This window comes from Delphinapterus leucas, chromosome 8 (assembly GCF_059928025.1).
Source record: "Delphinapterus leucas isolate spDelLeu-1000000601 "Yukka" chromosome 8, BTC_Dleu_Yukka2, whole genome shotgun sequence".
In the NCBI taxonomy this organism is placed as follows: Eukaryota; Metazoa; Chordata; class Mammalia; order Artiodactyla; family Monodontidae; genus Delphinapterus; species Delphinapterus leucas.
In genome coordinates, this window is record NC_143136.1 from 71,558,165 (window position 1) to 71,578,727 (window position 20,563).

Consider the following 20,563-nt stretch of genomic DNA (forward strand, 5'->3'; position numbering starts at 1 on the left):
GCTTGAATAGTATAAGAGTTCTTTTCTTTAAAAGAATTCAACCATTTTTTAAAGTGGCAGGAAAGATACACCTGGGACAATGACAAAGCTGTATACTTAGGAATGACAAAAAAGCCATATTAATAGAGAAGGAGAAATGGCTGCATCTCAGTCATAATCTATAATAAAATCGGTGTTGACATGAATATACTTCAGTTCATTAGAAGAAAGGTGTACTTTGAAAGGGAAAAAAATCACCATCATGCAAAAGATTTTTGGCAATCTTTCTTCAAACAGCAGGAGATGCAAAGATATATAGGATGGGCTTCCCTGGTGGCGCAGTGGTTGAGAGTCTGCCTGCCAATGCAGGGGACACGGGTTCGAGCCCTGGTCTGGGAAGATCCCACATGCCGCGGAGCAACTGGGCCCGTGAGCCACAACTACTGAGCCTGTGCGTCTGGAGCCTGTGCTCCACAACAAGAGAGGCCGCGATAGTGAGAGGCCCACGCACCGCAATGCAGCGTGGCCCCTGCTCGCCACAACTGGAGAAAGCCCTCGCACAGAAACGAAGACCCAACGCAGCCAAAAATAAAAATAAATAAATAAATAAAAAGATATATAGGACATAGCTGCTTCCTTCAAGGAGCTCAGAATTTAGCGACAGAAGAGATGATATAAAGACAACCAAAGATGCAAAGAAATATAACAATCTGATGGTATCCCTTAGACTAGAATTTTTCAAGAAAAAGTAAATGTACCAGCCTACAATTTTCAGTGGCTTAGAAGCAGAAGTTAGTTATGAATAAGCAAGAGGATTAAGAATAAATACACGCAAATGCCCCGGGCCAGGACGGGACCCTGTGGCAAGGGAGTTCCTGGGGAACAGTCTCCGAGGACAAGATGAGCATGCAGGAGGCCTCCTGGGGAGGAGTCTCAGGATCGATACACATGGAAACGAAGGGAAGAGAGCAGGATTGCACAGGATGGTGATGCAGGGCTGGTGACTCCCCACACTGACCCACAGGGAGTTCTCAGGCTGGATTTGCCCCTAGTTGGGGTGAGAGGAGGGGTCTTATAGCCCTGCAGTGACCAGTCATGGTTTGCAGACTGCACTTAGGAAGGGAGAGTGGTATTGGGCAAAGAGCCTCTTCAGCCAAGGCAATCCTTGAAGAAGGCTTCATGTTGAGAGGTGTCTGCTGGCAGCTGGGGAAATTAGGCCTTCGGTCCTGAAGGGAGATCAGAAGAACACATCACAGTGCCCAGGCCCAGGGTGGCACTTTCATTCCACTTGTTACCATGAAATCTTCAAATCGGATCCATGGAGTGACACGCAGCCCATCTAGAGAAGCAAAGAGAGGACTTGTGTCTGACGGCATAGAAATACAAATTCTTATATTTTAGTTAAAACCAAATTTTAATGACAAATGGACTGCCTTGTTAGAAGAATATGGGCACCTTTTGCAAACATTTGACTGGGGGTTTCCTTTTGATTAAACTTAAGAACTGGCACAGATAACACAAAGTCAGGGGAAATCTAACAAAACTGGGAAGTGTAATTTGTAGCCCAGACAGGATCACCTGTAAGCCTCTCATCTTAACTGTTTAATGAATAGAATTCAGGAAGATTTCTGCAAAAGGCTGCTTTACGTAGCTTAATCCATGTCCTGTTGAAAGGGCAGGACCAACTCTTGGCAAGAATGGGAATGAGATCAACTGAAGTGTCCTCCGAACCTTTTCTTATCATGGCATGGCTTATCATGGAGGCTTATAATTAGGACTTATTATCAAATCTTTACCCAAGGCAGTGGATGAGAGGCAGGTACCCTATACCCAGATCTCTCCTTTTGACAACCTCCTCCTATCTCCCCTTCTGACATCCTACTATCTTCTAGTAGCCAAAGGCTACTCATACCTGCTCTCCTTGGGAAGTGCTTCAAATGATTTCTTTCAAACCAGGGTTTCCCAGTGTTTGCTTTGTGAACCATTTGCATTAGAATCAGTAATACGTTAGAAAGTCAGCTTTCTGAATCCCACCCCGACCTTCCAATTCAAAATCTCTGAGACTGAGAACCAGGAACCTGTGGTTTTTTTAAGAAGCTGGCTAAGTGATTTTTGTGCACATTGAAATTGTAAACACTCCTCTTTCATGGCCTCAGCTCTCACACGGGATGAACAGCGCTAAACTGATGTCTGATAATGCTTAGCGTGTTGTCCATCTCATGGATGGCATAGCTTTTTAACTGAAGACGGTCTCTAAGGAGTCAAACTCAATGGGGAAATTTCAGCCACCAGGGCAAGATGATTACTGAAGATGTCCTCCTCCCTTTCTCTTCCTCTTCCTACAGTTTTCCTTGGTGATAGACTTATCTTCTTGGTGATAGATCCTCCTTCAATCTTGGATCCTTCTATAAATACATGTGTCAGTCAGGAAACTCTGTAGACAACCTTAGATTTATATAATAACTTCTCCTTAACTAACTCCATTCTGGGGAAGGCACATTGCAACCAGATATGAAAACAAACTTCCCACATTCCCAAGGGAGCCATCTAACTAAGTATTGCAGGAAAAAGAAAACAAACCAAAAAGATTTCATTGTCAAATAAGTTTGACGTACACTGAATTAAAATTAAGCTGTTTCTTTATCAGAGAACTTCTCAGAGGCTTTAACATGCTGTTGTATATTATGAATTCCCCAGAGGAGGCTACATATGCACTGTCCCAGCTTTTCTTGCAGAGCTCTTGAAGTTGTCATACTCTATGGATTGCACTTCGGGAAAAGTTGTTCTAGATTTTAGCAGATTGTCTGACCATCAATTACACTCATGCTGTAGCATGGTTCACATTGTCTACATTCTGAAATTCTTTGGCTGAGTTTGACTTCAGGTAACTTTTATGGCTGCTTAGCTTCACCTTAGGGTTTGATTTAAAGCACCCAAAGTAGGTCTTCATTTTCTGTTATTTCAATAAACTTCAGATTTCAGAGCCACGTCTCATATTTTATTAAATTTACTTTTAAGCAAACTACACAATCCTTGGCCAATGTTTTGCAAGTGGATTTTGCTTCTCCTCCTTTTGACTGAAAGAACTTTCTTAAACTAAATATCAGTGTTCCTGTTCTCAATGTTTATTTGAAAACTTCTGTTCATTTTAGAGTCATGTTTCTACTGTATCCCTTTTATTCCATCTAGCATTTTGATATTTGCAGGGAAAAGCTTTTTGAAACAATATTTGCATCTACCTCAAATAAATACTTCAGTTCACACAGCTTTCAGTATAAAGTTCTGACTTTAAAGAATTCAGATGTTATTTTCACAAATATCTATACTCCAATTATATTTCCTTCTCTTAAAAATAGCTAATGTCATTCTCCCAGAAAGGATCAGAGCTTCTTTATTGATAATTTCTTAAACTTCCTTTCAATCTTGAACAAGCTTTACCATAAAGTGTTTATGGGAAAACAATGCAGATTTCATCATAAAGACCTAATCAAGAATAGATAAGGGCTCTGAAGCTTTAGGAGTTGCAATCATGCCATTCAAATTCATCTTAGAAATATATCACCATATAAATAAAATAAGATTATAACGTTTTAATGGATTTTGTTTTCAGCATCTACAGAGGTGGGTTGTGACGCTGTCTGGGAGAAGGATCTCAATTCACACATTTGCTACCAATTCAACCTGCTTTCCTCCCTCTCCTGGAGCGAGGCACACTCTTCATGCCAGATGCAAGGAGGTGCTTTATTAAGTATTGCAGATGAGACTGAAGAAAATTTCATAAGGAGTAAGTAGGTGGATGATGCACATTGATGTCGGTACAGTTAAAATGACTGGTGTTTACAGTTATGTCCATGTATGCCAAGATGCCTTCTGGAAAGAAAAGATCCCTTGGAAAATATTTTTCTGTTATTAACATGGCCCAAACTCACACCCAGAATTTTGACCTGAACCCTGGGCCATTCCATTTGACACCTGGCCGTGCCTCTCTTATTTCCCCCCCCCCCCGAAAAGAGAAGTTGAGGCTACAGCAAGGGACCCAGGAGAATTTTCAGCTCCAACAAGTGCATAGGGAGACTTCTAAACTTAAGTCCGAATTCCTGCTTTGCTGGGGAGCTTAGCCATTCCGTTTCCATTTATAAATAATTAAGCTGTTTACTAATTAAGCAGAATCTTACCTGTCAGTCACTGTGTGTAGTAGGGTTTCCAGTGGATGCCAAAGAACTTAAAATTTAATTGGAAAAGCAAAAGCACACACATGTTAACTAACGCTGTAAAGTAATAACATAAACTGTCAAAAGACTGCTAAGGAGCTGGGTCTGATCTATTTCACCTCTCACCTAAACTCTCTTTTTACTTTTATAGATTAAATGTGTCTGTAGATGTGTACATGCAGCATTTAAAAATCTTTCTGAAACATTTGAAAGTGTCACAAAATTAGTCACTTTCATTAAAAGTTTCTGATGCTTTTTTTCCAAATTATATTGCACATGTTTCTTCTAATATAACAATAATAAAATTATTCTAGGATAATTTTAAAAGTTCAAGGAAAAACTCTCATAGTTCCACAATCCAGAGATAACCATGTTTCTTCTGCAAAAAAAAAACCCCATAAAAATGCATGCATAATCCATAGTATCTATGAAAAATGATATTGAATAAAAAGATGAGGCGGTTGTTGCACAGAGGTTAGGAACAGGGGCCAAAGAGCCACCTGCATGGGTTTGAATCCCACCTCCATCACTTACTACCAGTGCTAAAGAAGTAACTTAACCTCTCTGTGCCTCAACTTCCCCCCTCTATCAAATGGAAATAATAACAATACCTACTTTTTGGTGGTGAGAATTACATGTTATAGAACAGGTGAAAATTTAGAAAAGTGCCTGGCACACAAATCAAACACTCAGTATGTGTTAAACATTTAACAGCAACTATGCGCACAGTTTAGTAACATGCTTATATAATTTACCTGCATAGAATGAACATCTGTCCATGTCTATAAATATAGATCTATATCATAGTATTTAATGGTTACATAGCGATACAGGTTAGAGATAATATATTTAGCTAATCTCCAAATATTAGATAGGGATAGGTAGATAAAATTCTTTATTTTGTTTTTATTTACTTATTTGTTGCTATGTAAAACCATCCCTCACATACCTTTGTGCATAGATCCCTGATTATTTCTCTCTAAGTTTGTAGAAGTGGATTCACTGGGTGGAAGAGGAAGCACATTTTAAGGCTTTTGAAAGTCATTAATAACTTCTAGAAGGATTGTAACAAATGCATGAACAGTATATGTCTGCCCCTTTCCCCACAGACTTGCAAAAGTGGGAAATTATCACTGAAACTGATCTGAGTGAATCATATTGCAGGAAAACACCCATTTCCAAAATCATTATTAGCCTGTAATGGTATTTATAGAAAATTTTGTGCAACATTTATGAATTACAATTGTTATCTATTTTGACTGCTGGGATCTTTAATAAGAGGGTTTGGACTTAATCAGATTTGAATAAAGATTAAAGGAATAAGATATGTCAGAGACTTTGATTTAAATACCACAATTTTATAATTAGATTTCGGGGATTGTTTAGATTGGGAAAACAGAAGAGTATTCATTAAGACAGAAGCTTGTTCTGACCAAGGTATTTTTTAATGTTGAAAATAGTCTACCGTTTCTTGTTAATCGCTGGTGAACATTAACTATGGTATAAGGAATTATCTAAACTGCCACAAACGCCAGGAAATAGCCAAAGGAATTTCAGTTTGCATTTATTAGTATAGAATTGTGAGCCAATTTACTTGTAAAGCTAAATAGACTATTTTTGTACTTTTAAACACAGATTAGAAATTATACAATGATTTTTTAATATGTACTGTTAAGACAGTCACACAGAGGGTATTCAAAATAACTCTAAGGTAAGAATAATTAATACTTAAATATTTTAAGTAGATTACTTGAAAGCAGCACTTGGCACTTACCCCGATATGAAATGTGGAAATTTCTCCGTCTTGTCAATCCATCTTCCATTCTGCCTTCTGTCGTGATGACACCAGTTAGATGATTTAATCAAATGGTGCTATTGGAAGGACTAACCAAATAGACATTAGGAAGAGACTTGTGTTTATGCCCCAGAAACTTGGAAAGGCAGAGCCCATGAATGCTGTTCCTGTCCAGTGATTTCAGGGATCTCAAAATTATAAAGCACCTTTTTCTCTTTCCTTAAAGGTTTAGCTTCTTCCAGTTTTCCACTGTTGTTTCAAAATACCCAATCACAGAAGGTGCTGCAGCCTTGTGATGTGAATGCACTAATCTTTACAACCTTGGTGACCATACAATCGATCATCCAGACTGAGACCCTTTGAAGAGTAAAAGGTTCTGCCACCAATACTTATTCTGGAACTACCAGCATAAGCCGTGAATTTTCCAGGCAAACTGGGACATACGGTCACCCTATTTATCACTCTTATCTGTCAGGGTCTCAGTCTCAGGCAGGGCCCCTGCATCTGGCTCAGAATAAATTGGGTTCTGAAGCAGATGAATCATAAGGGATCAATGCTGTCCTTTATAGATTAGAAGATTCAATGGCAACATTTGAAAGTGTCACAAAATTACATTCACTAAAGTCTCTGACACTGTTTTTTCCCCAAATATTACAGCACGCGTGGTACATGTTTGTCGTAGAGTAATTTTTTAAAGTTCAGGTGCACAAAAAGGAAAACCAAAGAAAAATTTCCCCTAATTCTACAATTTTGAGAAGCATATTTTCCTACACAAGCATGTCAAGGCACATGTTTCTACATAGCACTGATAACAAAATTGGAATTGAATTAAAACAGGAGGAGCCGAGGCACAATGGTTAGGAGAAGGGGCCTACAGAAAGCCTTCTCCCACACCAAGCTGAAGAAGCATTTGCACTGCTCATGGCCCCAACCTGCTATTTTTTTTTTAAACATCTTTATTGGAGTATAATTGCTTTACAATGGTGTGTTAGTTTCTGCTTTATAACAAAGTGAATCAGCTATACATATACATATATCCCCATATCTCCTCCCTCTTGCGTCTCCCTTCCTCCCTCCCTCCCTCACCCTCCCTATCCCACCCCTCTAGGGGGTCACAGAGCACCGAGCTGGTCTCCCTGTGCTATGTGGCTGCTTCCCACTAGCTATCTATTTTACATTTGGTAGTGTATATATGTCCATGCCACTCTCTCACTTTGTCCCAGCTTACCCTTCCCCCTCCCCATATCCTCAAGTCCATTCTCTAGTAGGTCTGTGTCTTTATTCCCATCCTGCCCCTAGATTCTTCATGACCATTTTTTTTTTTTTTTAGATTCCATATATATGTGTTAGCATACAGTATTTGTTTTTCTCTTCCTGACTTAACTTCACTCTGTATGACAGACTCTAGGTCCATCCACCTCACTACAAATAACTCAATTTCGTTTCTTTTTATGGCTGAGTAATATTCCATTGTATATATGTGCCACATCTTCTTTATCCATTCATCTGTCGATGGACACTTATGTTGCATCCATGTCCTGGCTATTGTAAATAGAGCTGCAGTGAATATTTTGGTACATGACTCTTTTTGAATTATGGCTTTCTCAGGGTATATGCCCAATAATGGGATTGCTGGGTCATATGGTAGTTCTATTTTTAATTTTTTAAAGAACCTCCATACTGTTCTCCACAGTGGCTGTATCAATTTACATTCCCACCAACAGTGCAAGAGGGTTCCCTTTTCTCCACAACCTCTCCAGCATTCATTGTTTGTAAATTTTTTGATCATGGCCATTCTGACTGGTGTGAGATGATATCTCATCGTAGTTTTGGTTTGCATTTCTCTAATGGTTAATGATGTTGAGCATTCTTTCATGTATTTGTTGGTACTCTGTATATCTTCTTTGGAGAAATGTCTATTTAGGTCTTCTGCCCATTTTTGGATTGGCCAACCTGCTATTGATCCCTCTACATACTCTGGTCCTGTGGACTCTGCTCTCCTCTTGGCCAGACAAACCCCATTGGCTCTCGACTGGACAGCCCTTCCCCCATTTCTTTAGCACACCTTAAATTTGAGGGCTTGCCTCCCGGCACTAACAACACTTAATACGCCTTCCGCTTCCTAGCCAGACCCCTAAGGAAAAGGTCCTCTAAGTTCAATTTTTTTAACTGTGAAATATTTCAAGAGTATTGACAAATGTAAACATTACATCTCTGCACACACATACCCATTATAGAGATTTAATAGCATTTCTTCCTATTCCTCTTTCTCAGGGCCTGAGGTAGGCTGAGCTCAGCGTACTTGAGTCCTGAGCCTCCAGATTGAGGCCACCAGACACATGTGGCAAAAAAATAGGAAGACAGAGGGGCACTTTGTAGGACTGGCCCTGGGCACTTCCTCCTTCCCCCTCTAAAACCCTCAAGTGGGTAAGCTCACACAGGTCAGACGGTCTCAGATTTGAAACCATGAACTGTTGATGGATTGACGACCGTTGAGAGGCAGCATTCCTGTATGCTTAGATTAAACACTGCACAGTTGCTGTCAGTGAGCCTTTAGGAGACTGCCATGTTTCTCAGGCTGGCTTTTTTTACTCTGAAGCACCAGGGTGGGGTTTAGTAGCACTTAAACTCTTTTCTGCCATTGATGGAGTTAATTTATGACTCCATGCCCCAGGAACAGGAAAACAAGAAAGACGTGTAACATTGATATTTTTTTTGAAACTCCGTATTTCTCTTATTTCAGAGCACTTTGGCAATGAAGCAGTGGAAGTATGGATAGGTCTGAATCAGCTAGATGAAAATGCTGGTTGGCAGTGGTCGGATAGAACACCACTCAACTATCTGAACTGGAACCCAGGTACCTGCAGCGTTTTGTTTACCTTCAACAGGTGGCATCGTCCCATAGCCTAAAATAGCAATATTTCCCATATATGTATACGACGTGTTATTGTGAAAGTGGCTTATAAACATTTTTAAAGCCTGATTGAATTTCTATAAGGCATGCTTTTCCAAATGAGAAAATGGAGGCCGAGAAGGTAAGCCAAGGGTGCAGGAGGATATGGGTCAAAACCAAGATTCTAGTCAGTTGTTTTAAAAATAGCAACAGAGATAAGAAATTAAATCTCAGAAGTAGATGTTTATGTACAGATTGTTTTCGTATATTTTTTCCCACTCTCTCCTAGTCAATTTCCTCTCTCTTCAGTTAACCTTTGCCCTCCAAAGATATGATCAATTACTGTCTTACATCAGTATATCTCGCACAAAAAAAGGAAAATTGGTTTTTCTTATGGATTCTAAGTCAATTATATTAACTGTGTGATACAACGCACTCACATTCTGTTTAAATGTGTTGTTTAAAAGATTGTTATAGTTGAACCTTGAATAACTAGAAAATATAATAAAGTACGATTGCATTTTGTGAAAAAAAATAGCAACAGATTGAAAAATATCTCTCTACCTTAAAACAATAAAATCAGCTGTTGCTATCTTTGGGAAATCATTTCATTGTCATGCCTGGACTTCAACTGCAAAATCATAAATATAATATCTTATAGGATTTACTACATATGCCAAAGAGAAGGGCTGTCTCCTTGATGCTAAAACTACATTTCAGTATATATTGAACTAACTGCTTTTGCTTCTAACATTAAGTACACACACATTGCATTTTCAGAAATAAATTTTGAGCCATTTGTTGAATACCACTGTGGAACTTTTAATGCATTTATGCCAAGTGCCTGGAGAAGTCGGGATTGTGAGTCCACTTTGCCTTACATATGTAAAAAATATCTAAACCATACTGATCACGAAGTAGTCGGTGAGTGTTTTTATTTTAAGCTGTTTTTATAACTTGCTTACTTGCCCTCTCAATATATTCAAAGTCCTTTATTTTTTGCTAATAATTTATAATTTAAACTTAGCTAAGGCTAGTTTTTATATGAATAAAAATGTGTAACAAGATAAGATCTGTTATTCCAAAGGCACCATGAATTTAATAAATGCATTTAGGTTTTTACTAAAAACTAAAGCAAAATAACCTAAGTATAGAAAACATTTTCTCCCTCTCTTTTTAAAAACTTTGCTTTCTTATTCATTCTGCCTTAGGAAAACAAGATATGCTTCATTTTCTATTCTAGTTGAGTTTTATTTATTTATGGTTATCCTAGAAATTAAACATATGAATTAGAAAATAGTTTTATAAAATTATTTACTTCATTGATCTCCTATCATACTCTATATCTCTTATTAGTAATACTTCCTCCTTGAAATAACAAACAAAACTTTTAGGTGTACCTAAGACTAAAATACCACATAATTACAATCTAGTACCTGAAGCTCAGTTATTTCTATTCTTAAGATCTATTACTTCAAAAAAAAAAATATCTATTACTTCTTCTTAGTTTCTATGGAATTAATGTCTGAACTCAGGAAGTACAGATAAAAGCATAACCATTTTTAAAGAATCATTACCAGCATAATTAGAAACAACTCTACATTTAAAACAATAATCTGAATTATCTTTCTAAAATATTATCCCTTACAGTTAAGCTTTTTTATTTTATATTATTTTTTATAGATTTATTTTTTGGCTGCGTTGGGTCTTCGTTGCTGTGTGCGGGGTTTCTCAAGTTGCGGCGAGCAGGGGCTACTCTTCATCGACGTGTGCGGGCTTCTCATTGTGGTGGCTTCTCTTATTGTGGAGCACGGGCACGCGGGCTTCAGTAGTTGTGGCTTGCGGGCTCTAGAGCGCAGGCTCAGTAGTTGTGGCTCACGGGCTTAGTTGCTCCACGGCATGTGGGATCTTCTGGGACCAGGGATCGAGCCCATATCCCTTGCATTGGTAGGCAGATTCTTAACCACTGCACCACCAGGGAAGTCCCCAATTAAGCTTTTTAATTTACGATATTATGTTATGTTAATTTACGATATTGTGTTAGTTCCAGGTGTACAGCAAAGTGATTTAGTTGTGTGTATATATATATATATATATATATATATTCTTTTTCAGATTCTTTTTCATTATAGGTTATGACAAGATACTGAATATAGTTCCCTGTGCTATACAGTAGGTCCTTGCTGTTTATCTATTCTACATAGAGCAGTGTGTATCTGTTAATCCCAATCTTCTAATTTATCCCCCCCACCTTTCCCCTTTGATACCCATAAGTTTGTTTTCAATGTCTGTGAGTCTATTTCTCTTTTATAAGTAAGTTCATTTGTATCATTTTTTTAGATTCCACACATAAGTGATATCATATGATATTTGTCTTTTTCTTACTTAATTTAGTATGATAATCTCTAGGTCCATTCATGTTGCTACAAATGGCATTATCTCATTCTTTTTTATGGCTGAGTAGTACTCCATTGTATATATGTACCATATATTCTTTATCCATTCATGTGTCGACAGACATTTAGGTTGCTTCCATATCTTGGCTACTGTAAATAGTGCTGCTATGAACATTGGGATGAATGTATCTTTTTCAATTAGAGTTTTCATCTTTTCTGGAGTTTTCAGGAGTGGGATTGCAGGATCATATGGTAACTCTATTTTCAGCTTTTTAAGGAACCTCCTTACTGTTCTCTATAATGGTTGTACCAATTTACGTTCCTGCCAACAGTGTAGGAGGGTTCCCTTTTCTCCACACCCTCTTACAAGTAAGCTTTAACTTTTATTTTCCTTTAAGTAGCTAAGCCTAAAGATATTGTAGAATATGGGGGTGAGGAGAAGAAGCATCTCATCATTTTTTTACGTAGAGATTTTTTCATTATGTCAAGAATGTGCTGACATTGCTATCACTGTTATTGTCCTGTCCCTCCCTCTTTTCCTTTCATTTTCCTGCCTCAATTTCTTCTGTCTTCATTTTTTTTTCTTATGCCCTCCTGCACTGCCTCCTGCCATCCTTCTTTTCTTCAATTTTATTTGCTCTCCTGATCTATTAATTGAGGTCAGAAGACCAGAAATGATGGCAGCTAAGCTAAGTTTGTTTGGATTATTTGCTGTTGTTTCAAGTCCAAAAAATACTTTTGATGATCTAGTCCAGTGTCTTCCAACTGTGCATCCAGGGTTCCCAGGTTCCTTCCTTATCTCCACCCTTACGTCAATCAGAGAAGTTCCTCTTTTATCTTTTTATCTTACCTCTAGAGTGAAGTTTAGGGTTCATTTTTTCAAGGGGTTCTGTGACTGTGTTTTTAGGTTGATATTATCTATCTATCTAAATGTTCTAACATTCATCCACTGTGATTCTAATAGCTGTCAGAGTCCTAGAAGTGATTTTAAAAGAATGTCTTGTTTCCCAAATTAGCAGTGAAGTTGTTTCTAACTAAGTTAGTGCTTAAGGGAGGCACCCAGCTGTGGTTAATAAAATAAAGTAAAAATGCTGTCATCAGGCTGGGGGCAAGCTCCTGGAAGAGGAGAGCCAAAGTTGGCATGCACACAGCTGCCTTCCCTGCCAGTGTTAAAGAATCGTGGCATTATTTTACTGTAAGTCGAACCCAGAGTCCATATGAACCCAGAGGGACATCAGAGGCACTAAGCCTGACCCCCAAAATAAAAGCTATCATCTCTGCTCTAGATAAAGCGGTCAGAATTTCAGATTCTTTTCAGCTGAGAATAACTATCTACCCCCCCCCCAACCTAATACTGTATATAAAATCCTTTAAAAAGCATTTAAATTGTGTTCCATAATACTCCTTTTTTAGTGTAAAAAGGTTTTTTTAAATGGATAGCTCTAAATGCTAAATTTTATATCTAGCCCTGACTCTCACTTTGGTTGTATGACCTTTATCAAGTCTCCTTAACCTCTTTGTGCCTTAGATAGCTCATCTGGAAAATGAAGCACTGAGATCCATTAGATCCTAGATCCAGATCATAGATGGGATCCTTTTCAAGTCTGAAGATCTAGAATGCTATGATCCATATCTTATTGTATCATATGCTTCTGTTTTTCAAATTTAAAAAATAATCATATATTCATGGTGATTTATATTGGGGGTAATAAGTAATGTTAAAACAATTGTGGTAAATAACTTCGTTTTTTGTTGGTTCAAAAAGAAAACGATGCTTGGAAATATTATGCTACCCACTGTGAGCCTGGTTGGAATCCCCACAATCGTAATTGCTATAAACTTCAGAAAGAAAGAAAGACCTGGAATGAAGCTTTGCATTCTTGCCAGTCCAATAACAGTGCATTAATAGACATAGATTCGTTAGCAGAAGTGGAGTTTCTTGTAACCCTCCTTGGAGATGGTGAGTGCCAAGTGTCTTTGGTTTAAGAAGTATGAAATTAATGTAGTAACTCTCTTTATTAGTGAAGTTGAAAAGAAATTAAGCTATTTAAAATTGATTCTTTATGGCACATGTATCTGAAATTTCCAAATAGTATCCAGGAGTGAAAATACACTGAATTTTTACAAAATACATATTCAGAAACTTTGTAACATCTCATAGATGCCAGATATATTACATGTTTTCATTTTTGGGGTTTTTGTTTTAAGGGGGAAAGGTCATTTCCTGAAATTTCTAATTTAAAAAACCTGAACCTGTAATTTAGCATAATGAGCACTAGATAGCAGTAATGTGCTGTGGCCATGTAATCCAAGCAATAAAGGAAATTCCTTACAAAAATGATTATATTAAAATAACTTTAGCCAGTGAAAATGGGTAATTTATTTGGTGTGGTGTTTTTCAAGCTGTGTAGCATGCTCAGGGGTTCCAAGCTCTGAGGCCTCCACCCAGCTTTACCCACCAGAGCAGATCTGCCCCTACCTATGTCATATATGGACATAGAATTCTGCTGGAAAACACTGAAATCATTGACTGAGAGTAAATCTTTTTTTAGTGGAAAAATCCGGCGTCTACTCTATTTCAATGTTAGGTTTTAGTTTGGAGTGAAAACAAAACTCCTTCTGTCATTGTTCCTCACCGTTCACATTTGGGATTGAAAGAATCCTGTGGCTGCCTCTGTGTCAGCGGGGCACTGGAACACTCTCTCAGCCATCGAGGGTCTTTTCTCCCTACCTAGACTGGCAAGCTTTATTTTATTTACTTTTCCAGCAACCCCACTGCTCCTATTCAATGTTTCTAAGAATTTCTGCTCCTTTTTTTTCCCTAGGCAAAAGAAAAAAAGTAAAGCTAGACATCATTAAAAGGTTTTTTTCTAAGTGCCTTTTCTTAATTCGATTGACCTTCCTATTTTTCCTTTTTCGGGGTAGAAGAAAAACGAGACTTTGCAGATCTACTTTCCATACTGTAGCATGAGCTAACTAGAGTCCTGGCAGTCTGACTTGCTTAAGCTTTGTCCTTGCCCTGGCTTTCACTGACACTCTGCCTCACTTATAAGGCCTATGTTGAGCAGATCTAGATAGATTAAGGGGGGAAGGGTTTAAGCAGGTATTTTATACCAAAACTTAAACAGGTTTCATTCCAATAAGAAACAAAGAAGGAATCACACGCAAAGTGGTATATATTGGTAATAGCCCCTCTGTGTTATCACCTTTGCAGATACTAGGATTCTTGTAAGTAATTTACGTTTATCTCTTGCAGAAAATGCATCAGAAACATGGATTGGTTTGAGCAACAATAAAACTCCAGTTTCCTTTGAATGGTCTGATGGCTCCTCAGTCATCTTTACTAATTGGCACACACTTGAGCCCCAAATTTTTCCAAATACAAGCCAGCTATGTGTCTCAGCGGAGCAATCTGTAAGTTGATTCATTTGTTCAATGCTCACTTTGCTGGACTTGTACTGAGGGCCACCTGTGCCAGGGACTTGGGCTGTGGCAGAGACCAAGACAGGCACAGTGCCTGCTCCTCCTGGGGCTTCCACGCTAAGCAGTAAAACATATACACACTAAAAACACATGGTAATTATAGTTGTGATAATAGCTCTGAGGACATAGGTTCAAGATGGTGAGAAACTTGGGTTGGGACAGCTACTTCAGACAAGACAGTGAAGGAGGGCTCTCTGAAGAGGTGACATTTAAGCTGGGACTTGAACAAAAAAAAAAAATCTCTTGAAGAGCAGGAGAACATTCCAGGCAGTGGGCAGCTGCCCAAAGGCTTGCCATGTTTGATAATCAAAAAGGAGACCAGGATGGTGTGGAGGTATGGATGGTGAAAGGTGGTAGGAGATGGGGCAGGAAGAGTGCAAAAATGTGAGGCTTATAGGCCTGGGATAGGACCCACTAAAGGGCTTCAAGTAGATGAAAGCATGATCTGATTTATATTTTAAGAGAAACTGTGGCTACTACATAGAGAATTGATTGGAGAGAAGAGAGTGGAAGCAGAGAAACCAGTTTGGAGGCTGCTCCTGTGGTTGAATTAGAGTAGTGAATATGGAGACAAGAAGACAGATTGAAGGATCCTCTAGAAGACAGGAGTTGTTGCTAAAGCAGACGTGGGGGTGAGAGACAGGTAGGTTTTTGGTTTGAGCACCCACCATTTTGGTGGATGGGGGTGCCACTGACCACCCTGGTGAAGATGAGGGGAAGAACCAAGGAGTTCGGAAATTACTCTGGAAGGTGATGGTTTTTAAGCTCCATTATCTTCTTAACATAAAAGGATTTCAACACTGCATGTAACCTCTTTGAAAACTGCAAATCAATGGAAAACCTTGCTGTTTTCTTCACATGAATGTGATGGTCCCAGTGACCTTAACATTACACTTACCTTTATGTGCTAGTCTCTCATTTATCTAACACCTCTGATTATACAGAATTTGTGTAATCCCAAGCCATTTGAAGGGGTTTTTTTATATGTTTAGAATAGACAATCTCTTTGATCAGATAGCTACTGAGCTCACTGGTGAAGTTTTAGGAGGTTATTGGGATTTGGTAGGCATGCTTACTCTTTTAAGACACCGGGATACCATATCAAGTTCCCCCAAGAAGCAGTTTATTAAATGTTACTTAAGTAGCTTGACAAAGTGATTGTGCCAGCCAAACATGGGAAATGTCTAAGCACTTACTTTTTTTTTTTTTAAGCACTTACTTTTATGACACATTTCATTGCTTTATCTTTCAAGGCTGTCACAAATCCATGCAGTTACAATGATAGTGCTCAGGCAGTGTCTCAGAGTCACACTTGAGGGGGAACAATGACCTCTCCAAATGTTTGTTTTGGGTGTTACTCTGCTGAAAACCACTGTAGTTTATTCTACAGTATTTGATGCTTTATTGGTTCATTAGTTTTGATATAATTAAGGTGATCTTAGTTTCCTATTGACATTCACCTTTTTTATTTGACAGACATGGGTATTTCACTTAGCATATTCACAAAGCAGGAGCCAACATTTGGACCGAGAAGTTGTTTTTAAGAGAGTGAGGATAGGTATTAATATTATTGGATGTGTTAGAACAATGCTGCTGTAAATGTGGTATTTTGTGGCCCCTTTTTAGCAACTCAGTAGCTCCTTAAACAGTAGATGCATAAAAAGTAACACTTATTCCCCTAAAGTTGAACTCAATATGAATGTAATTATTATAATTAACTAGTTACCTAAACATGGTCGATACCTCAATTTGAATCTGAGAGGTTGGTAACCATTCATCTGTCCATCCAATAGTTACTAAGGAACTATAGCGTGCCTGACAATATCCTATAACTGGATGGTTTGCTGGAGGCTCCATGGAGATGGGCTACAAGGCTGCTCTTACAGGTGAAGGTGTCAGCCTCCTACATAGTATGTTTCTGAGGGTCATGGAAGAGATCTCTACTCACCTAAAACCCTGCATGCCTGAGATACCTAAATTTTGAATTTGAATTGTGTGAAAATTTAAATTGTGTGGTTTTAGCCTAAAGGTCTGGTTTGTGTTAAAATAAAAAATCCTTTGGGAGGATAAAATTTTAATCAGTTAGCAGTTATTGTATTTCATCATCAATGAAGGATATGAGAACAGCCTTCATTAGAACTAGGAGAAGACATGAAGGTATCTGCCCGTCATATAAAGAGGAAATGGAGTGGGGCTTTGGAGAATTCGTGATGAAGAAGGGTACTGGGGGTTGAACATGAAGTTCAGCTATGATAATGTTATCTCGGGTGATTCATGGTGCTTTCCAGGCATTTCCCCAGCATCAGGTTTATACAGCATCAGGTAAGCAGCAAAGCATTCAATTTAACACCTAGAAGTGATTGGAGAGAAGAAGCAGCATTCTCACTTGGTCAGGGGAATAGTTTCATATAAGTGGTTCTCAAAGTGTGGCCCCCAGACCAACAGCATTCACATCAGCTAAAAACTTGTTAGAAATACAAATTCTCAGGTCCCACCTGACTTACTGAATGAGACACACGGATCCCAATCAACTCTGTTTTAGTAACCCCTCCAGGTGATTCCAGTGCACACAAAAGATTGAGAATCACCACTTATCCCATCTTTAACTAAATATTGAGAGCAGTTTAATGTAAAGCCAGACCTCCCACTCGTATGTAGAGAATCAACCTTTTCTAACACAAGATCCTGACACATTATGCCCCCTTGAAACATGCATTATTAATCATATTTTAATTCAGAATTATTGACTTTGACTATCAGCATCAATAATGGAGTGTATTCATTCTTCTTGTAATATTTTTCCTCTTAGGAGGGACACTGGAAAGTTAAAAATTGCAAAGAAACACTTTTTTACGTTTGTAAGAAGACAGGCCGTGTCCTTTCTGACACTGAATCAGGTTGCCAAAAGGTAAGAGCTGTGAACACTGCAGGGACTTCATAACCAGACTGATTTATCCACCATCAAATTAAAGTGAATCTCTCTCCCTCTCTTTCCTGCCTTGGCTTCCTCCTCTCTCTCTTCCCCCTCCTTCCCTTCCTTTTTTCTTTCCTTCCCTTCTTTTTTTTTTGAGTGGGCTATTGTAACAAGCCAAACAATTATCAGCTAGGGGCACATGAAAGATTTACAGCTCTTGGAAGGATTGTTGTCTTACCATCTATTTCCACCCAAGACTAGTTTTCTTTTGAGATAAGAAATGTAAATGATCCTGTTATACCATCTGTATAAACAATGCCTATCATGTGATACACTGTCTCACACGCGGGTTTTCATTGTCTTCCAGTGAAGACTGTCAGAGTGAAAGCAAATGCATTCCTTTGAGCCAGAGAGTGACCTTCTGCACCCAGAGTCTTGTTTTCCTTTTCACTTTTCTTAAACTTGAATATTTGAATAAAATACAATAGCAAAGAGAAGTGCATGTTTGCAACACATTTGTTATTTAGGAAAGGGATAATAAAAATACTTTGTATTTTAAGTAATAAACTATTTTTGGTACTTAAAGTACTATTTTCAGTACTAAAAATAATTTAAAAACATACTTTAGGTTTAAACTTTAAAGGTAGAAAATAATCTGTCTTAAATTTCTTAAAATACATTCAATATTCTGCTGTGTTACAAAAAATTTATCTATCAGTGTCCTTAGCACATGCATTCCCTCTCTCTCTCTCTCTCTCTCTCTCATCACACACACACACACACACACACACACACACACACACACACACACCCCTAAAAATTTTGGATTTAACTATTGGAGATTTTTATGCTGTGTGAGTCTCAAAATGTTCACAAATCTGGTTTTTATGCAATTCTTTTTTAATTATTTTCTCTTCTAATCCAGTTACTTATGTTCCAATTAAACGATAACCCCTCTCTTCAGAAACTGCATTTGATTCATTCATCCATGTGTAAGCATATTAGTTACTCTTCACACTTTAGCTGAACAATACATGTGCCATAGCTGACATGTGACCAGACGTTTTACCTAATGATTACATTTCCTGAATTAGTTATTACTGATCACTGATCTAATCTCTATCTGATCAGAAATATTGAAAAAAATCCATCCTACAGTGGCTTTCAAGGCAAATCAACATGTTTTATTTGTGTCGAAAGAGTAATTAACTTCTTACACAGCAGAAACAACTGATGTTCTATCTAAAGTTTTGTATACGGCTTCCCTCTTTCTGACCAGCCTTATCAATATTTAAGGATTCTGGGTTCAGAGCCAGTTCTTTACTCTTATGGCGAAATTCCATTAATTTCTTTATGCATCTATGAATATGGTTTTGAAAGTTTCCTTTCTTTTAGCCATCTGCTTCAGTGCAATTCTCTAAACAGTCTGCACATGCAAAACCAACTTATAAAATAAGTCTGGATAATTTCAAAGCAGAAATTTTTAAAAACTTTATTTCCATCTGAGTCACTTTTGGGGGACTAGATAATATGAGCAATCGTTTCAGTACTGTCACCATCATGATTTCATGTAAAATGAAATGGCACCTCATGTACAAAGGATATTCACAAATACAATCAATTATTCTTCCTGCTTTCATTGTGTGGACAAAGGCTTATAGTAGAGTCTGGTTATTACTATGCCACATTTCCCCCTCTTTCCTTGAGCCTGTTCAAGTTCTTGGGTTTTTTGTTTTGCTAAGCAGCCTATGATCTAAAAACCACTAATGAAGAAGGAGTACTTTGTCAGAAAGGTCAAATTGTCAGCCTTCCTCCTCCTGTCCTTACAAATACAAAAGCAGTCTAACCTCCCTGCCCCCTCTGGAGTGACCCACGGAGGGGTTCTGGCTGACACTGTCAATTACTCACACAGATAAGGCTGGGGAGAGAAGTTAAGGGAGTGAATTCAGAGCACATCCTGGCGGGCTGGATGTGGTGCTCCTGTGATCCACGCCTCATTTAATAACGTTTTGAACTAAAATAGCTTATTTCTAAAATAAGATTTTTCTCTAATTTACTGCAAGGTTGAGACATTTTCTGAGTAGTATAGCAGAAATCATTTTATATCTGATCAAAATCTGGCAAGTATTGGCATGACACAAAATGAAGTGTATTTTAAAACTGGTGAATACATAAAAATAGACTGATAGAAGTGATATGATTTTATAATATTGGAAGAGAAAGAACTAAAATAACTAAGTCAAAATATAGAAGACTAATGAACCCATGTCTCCTGTACCATATGATTTTAAAGAATAGAGCCACCCTTCTTTGCTCCCAGGGCTTAGCCATACACGTTTGTCATTTTTTGTCTAGGTGCCAAAGCTTGTTTGCTTTCTCTCTAAAAGGCTAGCCAGTTGACTAAGGAGTAATCTTTACCAAAAAGTGTATATATATATATTTTAGCCAATTTCTATTTGGAAGCTTGACGATCCAGACAAAACCATTCTGGATTGCACCAAAATTAGGTTCCAGGCCAGTTTATCCACTAGTCTCTCACTTAGATTATCTAAGTCCCTAATCTCAGTGGGATAACATGAAATAAGCAGTATGAAAGACCCTTAAAAAAAAACAAACAGTACAGTGTTATCTAGATACTTATGTCCTCTTTGCTTATACCGAGTTCCTGGCTCTATTCTGGGGTCTCTGCCTGCATTTTCTCCCCTTGATTCTCAGAACAACCCCATGAATACTATTATTATCCATATTTACAGGGGAGAAAACTAAGACACATAGCAATTAAATAAGGTCACATGGTGGTGGAGCCAGGATTCAAACCCATGCATTCTGTCCTTAAAGCCAAAATGTTCGATTTTTACCATCCCATAGGAACCATTTACAGTAAATCTTATA

The 20,563-nt window shown here is 38.1% G+C and overlaps 1 protein-coding gene across 1 annotated transcript in view; it reads left to right on the forward strand.

Moving 5' to 3' along the window:
• The window catches only part of PLA2R1 (phospholipase A2 receptor 1), a 122,591-nt gene that overhangs the window by 26,442 nt on the left and 75,586 nt on the right, over window positions 1-20,563 (forward strand). The window contains 6 exon segments of the mRNA XM_089916029.1: window positions 3,590-3,763; window positions 8,729-8,842; window positions 9,659-9,802; window positions 13,040-13,234; window positions 14,531-14,688; window positions 17,567-17,665. Of these exon segments, the coding sequence (XP_089772155.1) occupies window positions 3,590-3,763; window positions 8,729-8,842; window positions 9,659-9,802; window positions 13,040-13,234; window positions 14,531-14,688; window positions 17,567-17,665 (884 nt within the window).